General features: G+C 43.4%; 1 protein-coding gene across 11 annotated transcripts in view; it reads right to left on the bottom strand.

The window, feature by feature from the left end:
- KANK1 (KN motif and ankyrin repeat domains 1) overlaps nt 1-15041 on the bottom strand; it is a 166558-nt gene that overhangs the window by 51060 nt on the left and 100457 nt on the right. For all 11 annotated transcript variants that reach the window (XM_027827850.3, XM_043547228.1, XM_027827849.3 and 8 more), the window contains one exon: nt 10070-10186. In XM_027827850.3, the coding sequence (XP_027683651.2) occupies nt 10070-10106 (37 nt within the window). In that variant the 5' untranslated portion in view covers nt 10107-10186. The remainder of the gene's footprint in view (nt 1-10069; nt 10187-15041) is intronic.

The raw sequence follows: 15041 nt of genomic DNA, 5'->3' as shown, positions 1-15041 counted from the left end.
GCGAGATTGCTCATGGAAACAAATGAGTTAAACACATGTAACACACTTCACCACGGGGCCAGATTCTTTTTTTCAAATCAGTGCAAATCTGGAGTAACTCTGTTGACTTCAGTGGAGTTACTTTGGATTTACACTAGTCTAAGTGAGAGTAGAATCTGGGCCATAGTGTCATACGAAAGTGAGAATCACATAAATTATCCAAAGTTTCACACCGGGCACTGTGAGCGTCCATGCCTCTATTGATCACAACCACTGTGACGGGGATAGGGGACAGGTGGTCGTTCAGATACTTCCGTTCCAAGACCATTAATGATTTTAGAATGTAAGGACCTGCATCTTTAACTGGATTCAGAATCGGAGAGGGATCCAGTTCATCCTGTTAAGAGGCAGACCACACAAGAAGGACCAGTTGCAATCTCCATGCAGCTTTCATGTTCAGGACCAGGCAGAGTACACAGCAGAAGTCTGAGAAGTGAGAAGAGGATGATGACCACAGGTAAATCCACACTAGAGAGGAAGGGGAGTAGTCTTTTGGCTAACCAAAGATAGAAGGTATTTGGAGACAGCCTAGATATTTTGGGCGTCCAGGAGAAATGAGCAATTCAACAAGATACAAACTGCACTCCACTTTGGCTGCAGTGCTCCCTGATATAGAATGTTAAGTAACTGATCCTGTCAGTTCTCACAGTGCTTTGTCCTTCCTATTAGCATCAATACCATCTTATCTGGCTTTATCTTCAGCCAGCTGTTTTTCATCCAGACTTCAATTTCCTCCCAAATAAAGGGACATCTGGGAGAGTATTATCCACACATGAAGAAACAGCTGAGCTTGGTCTACACAAGCAACTTATGTCAATATAACTGCGTCACTCGGGAGCAGGGCCGTCCCTAGGTATTTTGGTGCCCTAAGCAGCCCCCCCCCTTGGGGTCCCAGGCCTCCGTAAGGGGGAGCTGGCCCCAGGCCTCCATGGGGGAGCTGTGTGGGGCCCCGCCCCAGGCCTCCGTGGGGGACGTGGGGTGAGGCTGGCCCCAGACCTCCGTGGGGGAGGAGGGGGCTGTGTGGGGCCCCGCCCCAGGCCTCTGCGGGAGTGGGGGGGCTGGCCCCCGGCCTCCATGGGGGATGGGGCCTGGCCACTTCCTGCAGGAAGTGGAGTGACCCGGCCCCAGCCTGCTCTGCTCCCCTGGCTCCCAGGCTTGGGGGGAGGGGGGAACCACCCCCCAGCACTCGCTGGTGGCGCGGCTGGGAGCCAGGGGAGTGGAGCAGGCTGGGGCTGGGTTGCTCCACTTACTGGTGAGGCCCAGCCACTTCTGGAGTCCTCAGGGGAGTGGGGGCGGGCTGGGGCAGAGCAGGGGTGGGGGCCTGGGGAAGAGTCAGAGCAGGGGCTGGAGCAGCATGCAGCTGCGCAGGGCACCAGGAAATGCCCTACGCAGCTGTGTGCTTTGTGTATGGGTAAGGATGTCCCTGCTCGGGAGTGTGAATTTTCCACACCCCTGAGCAACGATGCAGTTACACCAGTCTAGCTCCCAGTGTAGACAGTGCTCTGTCAACAGGAGGGCTTTGTTGACATAGCTACCACCTCTCAGGGAGGTGGAGTACCTATGGATATGCCCATGGGAGAAGCCTTCACGTCGGCGTAGGTGGCATCTTCATTGAAGCACTACAGCTGAGCTGCTACAGCATTTTAAGCGTAGACAAGCCCAGAGTGTCATCAGCAACTAATGACATTTGTTTGTAAAATTACTGGGGAAGCTTGAGAGAAACAACACTCATAGGAAGTGGAGGCAGGTGAGGAGAGAGACACCAGGACTGAGTCCTGGGACCCCAGTCCTTCGGTGAGAGCTCTCAGGAAAGAGAAGCCGTTGCCCATTATGACTCTTTGTGGTCTATCAGAAATGCATGTGCAAAGTCAGGCTAATGCCATGACAATACATTGCTGGAGAGGATGCAGTCGTGTCAACAGCACCCTTAGAGTCAAATAATTAGTGTGTAAGATACTAATATAAATCCACCCCAAATAGACAGGTAGGTAGTCAGCTATTAAAACATGTGTCCATTCAGAATTGTTTGAAATTTGCTCCTGAGGAAGATCTGGAATTGCTATGTAAGAGATGTTGGGTCTATGAAAGTTTAGGTAAGTTTTGTAATGACATTGTGCTGTTGAAACTGCTTGAGGTGCATTCAACCCTCCACCCCACTAATGTCAAGGTCTCCACCCTAGTTTGTTTTAAAGTGGTGTGCATCAAGGTGAATCAGCACATCTCCATAGGTGAGGCACTGATAAGGTACCGCTGTATAAATCTTGCGGGTATTGCTGCAGTCTGCCCATCCATGGAACACAGAAAGAGATGCAGCACCTCAGCACTGTTCTCTTGCTTGGAAGCAAAGGTGACAAATCAATAGCCAAAAAAAGAGGAAGCATTCAATTTATTCTCTTTCACTGTAATCATGATAGGATGCATGCCTATCGCACTCTGAATGCTGAAGGAAAGGCAAGCCATAGCTACATATTTATACTGTGAGTCACACTGTCTGACTGAACCAAACCAGCACTGGTTGAATGACTGGGTTCAACAAAAATATGAACTCATCTGAACCTGATTAGCTCATAACAATTGCACTAAGCAAACGCTATGGAGTTTGAACTAAGGGTACTCAAATTTGCAGAATCAGTAGCACTGCAACACTACTCTGGAAAAGCCTGTTCTCCAGGAAACCACCCCTGGAGTGTAGAAGAATGCTAGCAGTTGTCTATATGCCTGCCATTCCCAGCGGTCATCCATGATGTTCATATTAGTGAAAAATGATACTGAAGTTGCAGACTTCGTTACAGAAGCCAAATGTCTTGAGCTGCTAAGCTCTTGAACGCTCACTTCTGCTAATCTCAATTCAGTGTTGAAATTCACAAAAAAATTATGTGTTTTAACTTTAACCTAGATGACAAGAAAAACAACTGCCTTCCTAAGAGAATCATCACACAACAGATTCCATTAACACTCTAAAGTTCTATTACAACCTAGTTTCTCCTTAACTAGCATACATTACAAGTCCTGACCCTGCAGGGTCTGCCAGAGGTTTGTGCTTAGTTGTACATGGTCTAAGATTATATTCTTTATGAGGCGTTTCTGTAGGCTTAAAAAAATAACCAGGGAAGCTACTGTAATGATTTATCATAAAAATACCTTGGTAGCTCAAGCAAACTTGTAAGCAATGGAGAACATGCCTATAAATATTTTGTAAAATTTCCTAGAAATCAGTGGGAAGTTTTGCATGATAAAAAGAGTGCAAATGTTCCTTTAAAATAGCCATACTTTGTAAATGTAGCCTTAATGTAAAGGCTTAATAAATGATTAATAGACGTTTTAATCAATGGCTGATCAATTATACACTGTTATAGAGCCTAACAGATGAGATTTAAAAAGTAATGCTTGATTCTTTTGGCGTTGGGTACCTTTATGGTTCAAATTTTCAAGCCTCTTTTTGCAACCATGAGGGCTTGAAACTTTATTATGATTATTTTTTGATTAAAAAAAGTAAGCAGAGATTCTCCCAGTCAGATGATCCCAAGAGACGGGGCTTTTAGAAAAACTCCCAAGACTTGGAATAAAAATCACAAGAGTTGGCAACACTTCCCCAAACCTGTAGTACAGTTTATTCCTGCAGAGCTGGCTGCTCTTTTCCTCATGCACTACTTGTGCCCTGCTGCCCCTTTAAATCTAGAGTGTGCCAGTGTGCTCCTCCAAAATCAGGTCTCTAAAACCTAGGGCTTGAATCCATGTCCTGCTCAAGTCAATGTGAAATTTCAGCGGGTGTTGGATTAAGCCATTAGAGAACAAACACTGCCAAGTGGGCTGGTAGTTTTTACTGTTTTCCCTTTAGAGTCGGGGAACCTCGATCAGTTGTATTTGAGAGCTAGCTGACTATCAGATTTCAATATTTAAAATTAAATATAAATATAGTCAGGGGAACCGGATAAGCTGCTGTTTGGAAGCCTGTACTCTAGAGCTCTAAATAAAGGCTTGGTTGCTTATATGAAGTAGGTCTCCAAACCTTTTTAAGGTTACCCATCATTAACTCTCACTGGATTACACTGAATGCTCCGAGGATCTATTCCTTTACGTATGGAGGAAAGTCAGTTGGGGGATTATATTTAAAATTTCACTCAACCAAAAAGATTCAATACAGGATCTAATCCATATTCTCAGAGCTTTCAGCTCACTTGCATGTAGAAGACAACCCTCCAATTAATTTACCACACCCAGGAGAGTGTACAACACCTGTGCTCCAGCTCCAATCCCAAGAAGACTGGAAAGTGGGCATGGAGCAGAAAAAGGAGAGGGGGAAAGGGAAAGGAGGAAGAGGAAGGATGATCCAGCGGATAGGGCTCTAGCCCAAGACATGGGAGATCGAAGTTTAATTCCCTGCTCAACCACAGGCCTCCTGTGTGACCTTGCATATATCACTTGATCTCTCTGTACCTTAGTTTTCTATCTGTAAAATGGAGATAACAGCACTTCCTTCCCTCCCAGGGGCTGTGAAGATAACTACATTAAGACTGATTTATTTATTAGGTGCTTGAATGCAGCTGTTTTTTCAGCTTCTTCTTCTTTTTCTCTGGTTCACTGTTAGTGCTCAGCTCTGTAGTCTGATTTGAAACATCACTTAAGTGATGTTCCAAATCAGGCTACAGAGCTGAGTACTAACATTAAGACTGAGGCACTCTGATTCTACAGCAATAGGGCCCTGTAAATACCTGAGACAGAAAACACTGCACTGAAAGTAAAACAGGCAAGGGAGAAGGTCAGATAAGTTTGGAAAATCCCCACATCTTTTGGAAAGAGGTTTTTAGAGGAAAAATATTCTAAAAACAATGAAAAGTTATAGAAAAAATTTAGCCTGAAGGAAAAAATACAGAGAGACAAGGAAGGTGAAGCAATATCTTTTATTGGAAGAGCTCTGAGTGGCTCAAAAGCTTGTCTCTCTCACTAACAGAAGTTGGTCCAATAAAAGATATTACCTCGCTCACCTTGTCTCTCTAATATCATGGGACTTATCTGGGAACAACACTGCATATGACAATGGAAAAACTAAAGACACTCAACCCCCCCCAGAAAAAAAGATTAAAAGCAAAGAATAAATTGATTTGGGCTGTGGCAAAATTGCTGCCCCAACATGTCCCCTCCTGGCTGGATGTGGCGCTGAGGCAACTATGCCTCAGTGCCCCTTCATTGTCCTGCTCCAGTCGTAGGCGTGTCCTGACCCTCCAGCCAGACCAGGCCCCTTCCAAGGCCACAGAGTCCTTTAAAAAGTCCAACAAATGTATACAAACCAAACCTTAAGCCCAGCTGGGCACAGCTGGCAGCCACCTCCTCAGGAATCTCTGCTGCTCTAGACTGTCCTCCTGTCTAACCACAGGCTTCTGTGCCTGGATCAAGCCCACAGCCCAGTGGCTGCGATATACCTCCCCTCACTCAGGGGTTCAGAACGACTACAGCTTTCCAAAGCCCTTATCTCTAGTGAAGCTTCCAGCTTGAGAATCTTGTCAGTTCTTCTCTGCTTCACAGCCTTCTTTTGGGCTGCTTGCCAGAGGGAGGGAACTCTCCACCTCCTCTCCTCTGGGTCTCCTCCTCGAACTGGGCTCACCCAGCTCTTTAAGGGGAAAACAAACCAGCTCTTCTCCAGCTGGGCATTCTCTCTAGGTAGGCCTGTCCCTTTCAAACGGGTGCAAGTGTAACCCACACACCTTCTGAGTTTGGTGTTCTGTCCCATCTAGTGGCACTGAGACCACTTAGAGAGAGAGATAAAATGAGTCTGCTCTACAGCCTTAGCTAACAGGGGACTGGCTTTTAGCTCATGTGGTAGAGGTTCATGCACTATGCTTCAGAGACCCCAGTTTGATCCTGCCCGCTAACAACCGGGGTCTGTTGGCGTTACACAAGCAGGTGGGTTAATTGGCTTCTCAGGCCCATATTAAACCATTCACAGCATTTGTGGGGTACATACCCCATAGCCTATGCTACCATACTATTATACAGATTCCTGTGGCTTTACCTATTGCACAGCAATATAAGGATGCCTTTAAAATTTTAACAGTTCCTCTCAAATTGACTTTGGGTTGCAGGAAAGATATTTTCCTTGCTAAGTATAGGTGCATGGCATGCTTCTGCAAGCTCTACATGCAAATTTGCAGAGGTATCAGTAAGAAGAATTATGATTAGTTTCACTCATTGTCTTTGAGGAGAGCACAAGGTTGAATCATGATCCCCTTGATCAATTCTCTAGCAGTGTTTTCTAGCTTTGTTGCATTGTAGGGATAGTGTAATTTCTTGGGTATTCATTGCACTAGTAAATCCCCTTTCATATTATGGGATTTGTTGCTCATCAGTGTACCTGAACCAAAACTAATTTGTTTAAGTTAAAACAGATCAGAAAGCAGCTAAAAGAATCAAGACTTTTGTATTCAAAATAAAGCATTAAAGGTTTTTCTATGAGGGGCACTGGAATTACTTCCAAGGAACCCCCCATATTGTAAGTTTCAGTCTAGAATGAGTTGTGACATTCCATTAACGGGTTTAGTGGAAACCTTGATAGACTTAACTGCAAAAGTGCTGGTGGGGCCACACAATATTGCTTCTGTGTCCATTAAGGCTGATTCATAAACCAAGTAATATTTGCTGTAAACTGAACCCAGAGGGTGGTGAAGACACTGTTACGAATCTGACAGATAATCATTTTAACTGTCCTGCCTTTCAGTTGCTTGAACTTTGTTTAGAGTCACTGGTTGGTATAGGGACACTGACTGAGGCCAAACTTCCACGTAGCTCCCCACTTAAGCATGACATTCACAACTGAGTGCCTGCTGCAGCTGCTCTGACAAGTGCATTAGGCCGCTATGCACTTCCCCAGCACCTTCATACCCACTGAGTTTAGAGACCTATTCAGTCAGCACAGAAACCCAAATCCAGTTTAGGACTGGATTCTACAAAGTGAAGAGTTGAGAGTACTCAGGGCCCCACATGAACCCTCAGTGAAACAAAACAGAAAACTTACTTCCTGTAAAGAGAAAAGAAAGCCATGTATCTCTCTCATGGTCATCTGCAGCAAATTAGGCTCCTGAACAGACTATACATTGATGTTAGTGAGACCTAAACCAAGAATTAAAAGCGAATCCCTATTAAAAACTCATTTCCTTTAACATCAGATGATGATTAACTAAGCTTATCGTTCATGCAAAAATCTTTTGTAATGCAGATGAATACTGTGCAACAAAACCAAAAGAGGAATAATTAAACTTGACTTTAGTAATTTATCAGCAAACTGAACCACTGACAGACAGGTTTGAATTCTATTACAGTTCCAGTTATTTATTAGCCATATTTAAAGTATACCATCTTTGCTGAAATATACTAGAACTATTAAAATTTATAATCAACAACCTTTCTCACAGCTAGCTTTCATGATAAAATTATCATTTGCTTTGTAGATGGCCTCACATGCACAAACAGAAAATATTTATAACTAAATGTATTTTCATTTCAATGCATATTTTTCAAAAAAGTTCTCAGAGTACTTGTATATACATGCTAAATAGAGTGAACCTTTCCTACAAACAAATCTGAAAACTCCCTCAAGATCTTGTCTGCAGTTGCCAATCCGTAGTATACCAGACAGGCTCAAGTATTCAGAAAATTAACCAAAAGGACACAGTAGGCATACACATTTAGTAGTCTCAGTACTCACATTGGTAAATTAGCAGCTAAAGCAAAGCACTGTTCTTTAATCACCTTGTAGATGATGATGGTTGAATTTGTGCTCAAAGCAGTCAAACTATTTAAGTAGCATAAATCTAGTGCTGAAGCTCATTACACATCTACCTAATTCTTTTCCTGGTGACGCCCAGATGAGCAGGAGTTAAAGGCAATCTCCCTCACTCAGCACAGCAGAATAGCAAATCATATATGTCTGTAGTCCAGCGCTTAACCCATTGTGAAATACTCAAGGACTGGAGAAGCATGCACATACAAAACTAAGTGTTACACATTAGAACTGTGGCCTCAAGGGTTTATAAAGCAGACAAGTCCTGACAGTCCTTTATGAAGCAGTGGAACAGTATACAACCTAACTTTTTGTTTTGACACAATTGATCATACTTGCTCTCAGTAAGGGAGCAAACCGTTTCTACTCTGCATTGAGTCCTATTTGCATACCAGTCTCAAAACTAAAGATTCTTGTACTAATATATCCCCATTTCAAACATTTAGCTTCTTATAAGTTGAAGTGTCAACAGACTATCACCATTTTCTGTTATTAGACAATTTTACAATACAAATAATTAAAAAGTCAATTAGCTATAGTCAAAAGTAAGGCTGATGCACTGAATCTATACAGAACATTCCAAACATTTTTTAGGAGTGAATAATTCTGTCTGGCCTGAATCAAGAGCATTTAAAAAAAAAAAAAAAAAAAAGCCAAAACACGCGAGGGTGAGGAGCTAACCCTGTACTCTTGTGTCTAATTCAGAATGCAAGAGTTTTATAAAGCTTTTTAAAATTAACTTTGTATTTATGTTTAGAAAATTTTACCCACCCACACAATATAACTTTTTTGCTTTATATAACAAGAGAACACCCTCCCTTATCATGTGATAATCTTGAATGTGGGTCAATCTTTTCAAAATAAAATTTTTTTAAAATGAAGTAGTTTCTGCTATCACTGTGTTTTAAGGCTGAGTTTACCAGTGACAAACAATTATCAGAAATTACTGATAGCTTCACTTTCAATAAAGTTTTCCATCTATCCTACCAGTCTGTTAGGATTGGGCCATCCTTTCTCATCTCTTTGCACAACCAAAGACAACTGCACTCCTTTTTGCCCAGAGAGAAAACTTTCTAGTCCTTTGTATTGATGAATTCTATAGCAAAATTCTATAGCAAATATAACTGATGCAGCCAGTACCTTATGGATTTCATACTAGTCCTATAACAGAAGTTTCTAAAGTTGGACATTGCCAAACAACATGTGTATCAAATACAAATACTGTCCCTGTCAATATCTATTAGACTACATTTCAACAAGCACGTGTGAGTCCAGTAAATACTTTGTATGATCTTTAAAATAAGAGGAACTTGATTTTTGACTCACCAGAAAGAGATGTTTACAGTTTCACATGAATGCCCTGGGAAAAAACCGTAACACCCTTCCCACCTACCCAAACCTCAATTTACATGCCCATGCTGCAAGCATACATACATACATACATACATTAGAAAAACTTAGTGCACTGGTGTTAAAGTTTCTGCCTTGTACCCGAAATTCTCCATGTAGTCCGTGCTGAAGGCCTGACCGTAGTATGCTAAAGTCATGTTTGTGGAATGCTCCAGAGAGCAAGAAAATATTGACAGAACAGTGAGGAAAAGCGCTGTAGCACTTTTATCAACTGTCCTCTAATCTCTGACCCCTTCTGATCTATCAGCCTTATCAATAACCCTTGAACATCCCTTGGACTCAAATTTTAAAGAGTACCCAGACCCAAACAAATGTGCATGGATCTTCATAGCCCAAAGAAGGGAAAGTAAAATGAATAATTAAAATTTATTCTAAATGATGGTGGAAACCAAAAGAAGTACTAGTTAGACACATAAGGGATGTTTAACACCATAGGCTTCCGATGTCACACATGAGAGCTCTTCAGGCCTAAAACTCCACTACAACTATAGCATAATATCCATTTGTTTTTCTGCAGTGAAACTCTATGAGGCAGATCCATCTCTAGTGCAAACTAATGCAGTGCAATTATTTCCGTGCAGCTAGGCTGATTTACACCAGGTGAGGATCTGTCACTAGAACCTTAGTTCGTATGTTCAAGCTAGGAGAGCTATTTGCAAAATACCTCAAAAGAGGAAACAAAAATAACTAAGGAGAAAAAAAACAAACATTCATTTATCAGGAAAACACTTCGAAATATTTGTTTAGAGTCATTTGCACCTTGATCTTTCTCACAGATTCACAATTTGATAGAAAGAGAGTTTAAAAACACAACGCAATAGGGAAAAGCGTCCCAACGTTAGTTACCTGAGGTACTGCCACTAATATTCGCTGGGTAGGCCATGTTTGTTCACTGACAAATCCAGAAATATGTTGTTAGGAGTCATGCAAATTTCATGCATCAAGTCCAACCAGACATGCAACCTGAAACAACAAGAAAAAGGCAGTTAAAATTTGACAGTTTTAGACAGCACTGTATGGAGTCTCCTTTTCAGTATATAGATCCAATAGCTGATCATTTTGAGTGTCCGAGGGCTTATCTTCACTAAAAAGTTAACTTGAGTGTTGCCCCTGATTGGAGTCCAGACCACCCAAGATACCCTTATCTCAAGCATGGTGGTGTTTTAATTCAAAGTTGGCTGGCTTGTCAGGTGGGATAGGCCGAAGCCTAGGTGTTGCCAACACATGATCTACTATAAACAGGACCACTATGCAATGTGGACTCAGGGTTAAAATATAAGCATTAGGATTTCTAACTGCTTTGTCTACACAGGATTTTTAGCAATTTTCCCATGCTGGTCTAGCACCAGAGCAGCAACATCAGTGCTGGCAACGGCGGGAAGGGTGTCGACCGAGCAGGTGATTTTTATCACCATTGTCTAAGCAGGGTTAGATAACCTGGTGGTAAACACACCTAGAGCACATGAATGCTAGAGCTCCCACAGTTGCTGGCATCAGTGCAGCTGCATCTGTGCTAGACAAACTGTGGGAGAATGACTGAAATTTCTCAGTGCAGATGTAGCCTAAAAGAGGATCCTACATGTCTCAGCACAGGAGAGGTGGCCAGGAGACATGTGAGGTAGGGATACCCCTACCCACTGCTAATCACCCATGCCATACGGATCCCTGGGTAAATGTACTGGGTAAATGTACCAAGTTAGGAAGGATTTACACCGGGGACCAGCCTAATGCACAGCAGATTCAATAAAGCGCAAAAGTGGCTTAAAGCTGGCTGTCCATTCTGGGCCCCCGCTCAGTTGCAAACGCCCTCCTTGGCTGCAGCAGAAGATCTGGGCCATTAATTTTAACTTGAGGGCCAGGGCTGGAATAGCATACTGTCTCCTCTCCCATACTGCCTTCTGGTTCTACAATTTCAGCTTTTTGCGGGGGGGGGGGGGGGGGGGGGGAGCAGGGGGGAGGATAAGAAACATCTCTCTAGCTGTTATGTTTGTGAAGAAAACGTGACCAAAGTGCCAATGATATAGAGCAGTGGTTCCCAAACTTGTTCCACCACTTGTGCAGGGAAAGCCCCTGGCGAGCCAGCCGGTTTGTTTACCTGCCGCGTCCGCAGGATCAGCCGATGGTGGCTCCCACTGGCTGTGGTTCGCTGCTCCAGGCCAATGGGAGCTGCTGGAAGTGGCAGGCAGTACGTCCCTCGGCCCACGCTGCTTCCAGCAGCTCCCATTGGCCTGGAGCAGCGAACCGCGGCCAGTGGGAGCCGCGATCAGCCGAACCTGCAGACGTGGCAGGTAAACAAACCAGCCGGCCCACCAGGGGCTTTCCCTGCACAAGCGGCGGAACAAGTTTGGGAACCACTGATATAGAGATAACTGAGTTTGCAGACAGCCTGAAACAACAGCTAGAGAGACAGGGCGGATGAGGTAGTATCTCTAACATCCTGAGAGCCACACGGCTACAACACCACTGCATGGAACAATAGCTGTAAGGTGAGGTATTCCATTCACTTCAATAAGTGCCAGTGACGATAATTTACAGGTCAACATGGTTAGCTATTTTGCTACTCATCAAGGTATATTAAAGGGGAGGAGAGGGGAGACTCTTACCAAAATCTACACAATTTACTCTGTGTGCTAGGGTTATTTTGGCCCCACAAGTTGAGTAGGTTTGGCAAGAGTACCACCACTTATTCCCTCCCAGGCCCCAGCTAAGGAGGAGCCAAGCCAGCAGAAGTTCAGTAGGGCATCTGACTGAGTCCCACAGAGGAACCCAGCAAAGCCAATGGATGTATTAGAACTCCAGTAAGGGGGAGAAACCAAAAAGAGCACAGCATGTGTGATCACATTTTTAACATCTGCACAATCTGAGAGTGCCATCTCATTTTGTCGTCTCCAACGGGTGGAGTTTGGAGTAGAATCATAGAAGATTAGGGTTGGAAGAGACCTTAGGAGGTCATCTAGTCCAACCCCCTGCTCAAAGCAGGACCAACCCTAACTAAATCATCCCAGCCAGGGCTTTGTCAAGCCGGGCCTTAAAAACCTCTAAGGATGGAGATTCCACACTTCCCTAGGTAACCCATTCCAGTGCTTCACCACCCTCCTAGTGGGATAGTGTTTCTTAATATCCAACCTAGACCTCTCCCACTGCAACTTGAGATCATTGCTCCTTGTTCTGTCATCTGCCACCACTGAGAACAGCCTAGTTCCATCCTTTTGGAACCCCCCTTCAGATAGTTGAAGGCTGCTATCAAATCCCCCTTGCTCTTCTCTTCTGCAGACTAAATATAAGCCCAGTTCCCTCAGTTTCTCCTCATAAGTCATGTGCCCCAGCCCCCTAATCATTTTCATTGCCCTTTGCTGGACTCTCTCCAATTTGTCCACATCCTTTCTGTGGCGGACCCAAAACTGGACGCAATACTCCAGATGTGGCCTCACCTCGATCTGCTGGCAATGCTCCTACTAATTCAGTCCCATAGGTCGTTAGCCTTCTTGGCAACAAGGGCACACTGTTGACTCATATCCAGCTTCTTGTCCACTGTAATCCCCAGGTCCTTTTCTGCAGAACTGCTGCTTAGCCAGTAGTTCCCCAGTCTGTAGCCGTACATGGGATTCTTCCATCCTAAGTGCAGGACTCTGCACTTGTCCTTGTTGAACCCTATCAGATTTCTTTTAGCTCAATCCTCCAATTTGTCTAGGTCACTCTGGACCCTATCCCTACCCTCCAGAGTATTTACCTCTCCCCACAGCTTAGTGTCATCAGCGAACTTGCTGAGGGTGCAATCCATCCCATCATCCAGATCATTAATGAAGATGTTGAACAAAACCGGCCGCAGGACTAACCCCTGGGGCACTCTGCTTGATACCGGCTGCCAGCTAGACATCGAGCCGTTGATCACTACCCGTTGAGCCCAACAATCTAGCCAGCTTCTATCCACCTTATAGTCCATTCATCCAACCCATACTTCTTTAACTTGCTGGCAAGAATACTGTGGGAGACCATATCAAAAGCTTTGCTAAAGTCAAGATATAGCACGACCACCACTTTCCCCACAAATACTTTCCCTTGACCCCCTACTGACAGGTCCCCTGTAAACTAGTCTTATGTTTCCAGTTACATTTGTTTTAAATACTTTGCTACATGAGTAAAGTTTTAGAACACTAATCAGAACGAGCAAAAAATCAGACGATGCTTTAGAAACTCATTTGAAGCATGAAACAGGCAAATCACACTTGTTTACATTTAGTGAAAATTACAACAGTTGTGTTAGCAATTATTTGTCCCTTGTGATGTGCATGCAAGTATGTTGTTTCCCAATAGGGCTTATGTATCTTATTGTTGCATACCTAGAAAGAGAGGGATAAACGGACTTAGCCATCCATTTTCTGAGAAACAAAAAGAACCTCGCTGCAACAAGTGTTTACCATTTATGATCTCCTATGTGGAAGGAACTACAGACTAGGGCAATACTGTAATAAGCAGGGAAGTGAAAAAGTTGTTATATGGGCGAAATGAACAAAGGTTATGATCACAAAATAATAATGAAAGCATCCTAGACAGCCTGCAAAGCAAACACACACAGCTTCTGAGGTCCCAGATGTGGCCTGTTGTACAGTTAAATGTCAGTCATAACAGGATATCAGATTTCTGAATCAACAAGCACAGCGGACAAAAGAAAATGCATCCAATTTGTCAAATTTGCAGTGAGAGCCAATGTTTAAAATATGAAAGCTTTTAATAAAGTATAACCATTTTCCTCCCAAAGAACAAAACCTAGAGCACTGTTCCATCTTCCAACTGCACAGCGTTCACCTCTGTATTTAGGATACCTTAGATACTGTACGCTCCATGAAAAGTTTGTCAATAAAAAAAGACAACTTTTAGCTTGCCATGCTGCATGTTTAAGCTTAAAGTTATCAGCTTCTAATATATTCATTGCAATATCAGGCATCCTGTTCTTTGTTAACACAGAGAATGTCCATTTGCAGCTTTCCATTCAGTTTGAATCTGTATCAAGGAAATCCAAAGCAAACATCTGTTGAGGAGCTCTGAGGTCTTAGAATCATAGGAGTGGAAGGGACCTTGAGAGATCTTCTAGTCCAGTTCCCTGCACTCATGGCAGGACTAACTATCATCTAGATCATCCCTGACAGGTATTTGTCTAACCTGCTCTTAAAAATCTCCAATGATGGAGATTCCACCACCTCCCTAGGCAATTTATTCCAGTGCTTACCCACCCTAACAGTTAGGAAGTTTTTCCTAATGTCCAACCTAAACCGCCCTTGCTGCAATTTAAGCCCACTGCTTCTTGTGCTATCCTCAGAGGTTAAGAACAAGTTTTCTCCCGCCTCCTTGTAACAACCTTTCATGTACTTGAAAACTTATGTCCCCTCTCAGTCTTCTCTTTTCCAAACTAAACAAAGGCAGTTTTTTCAGTGTTCCTTCATAGGTCATGTATTCTAGAACTTTAATAATTTTTGTTGCTCTTCTCTGGACTTTCTCCAATTTGTTCACATCTTTCCTGAAATGAGGTGCCCAGAACTGGACACAATACTCCAGTTGAGGCCTAATCAGCGCGGTCTTGTCTATGCACAATATAAGCACACTTTTAGGTCTTTTCTATGTGGAAAAGCTTTTATGATATAGGCTCAGGCATGAAATTAGGCCAATTAGTGTTACTGAGGTATAACACTCCCTCCTCTCCCCATAGGCGATGGTCTTAATCCAGTATAAAAAAGGGCCTTTTTTCAGTTTAGTTTACATTACTTGGGAAGGGGTTTAAGATAAACCAACCCCCATGCTCTCCCCCACTTTTACATCAGAA

Source organism: Chelonia mydas, chromosome 5 (genome assembly GCF_015237465.2).
Source record: "Chelonia mydas isolate rCheMyd1 chromosome 5, rCheMyd1.pri.v2, whole genome shotgun sequence".
NCBI classification, from domain to species: Eukaryota; Metazoa; Chordata; order Testudines; family Cheloniidae; genus Chelonia; species Chelonia mydas.
This window is presented reverse-complemented; position numbering and strand designations above follow the sequence as displayed.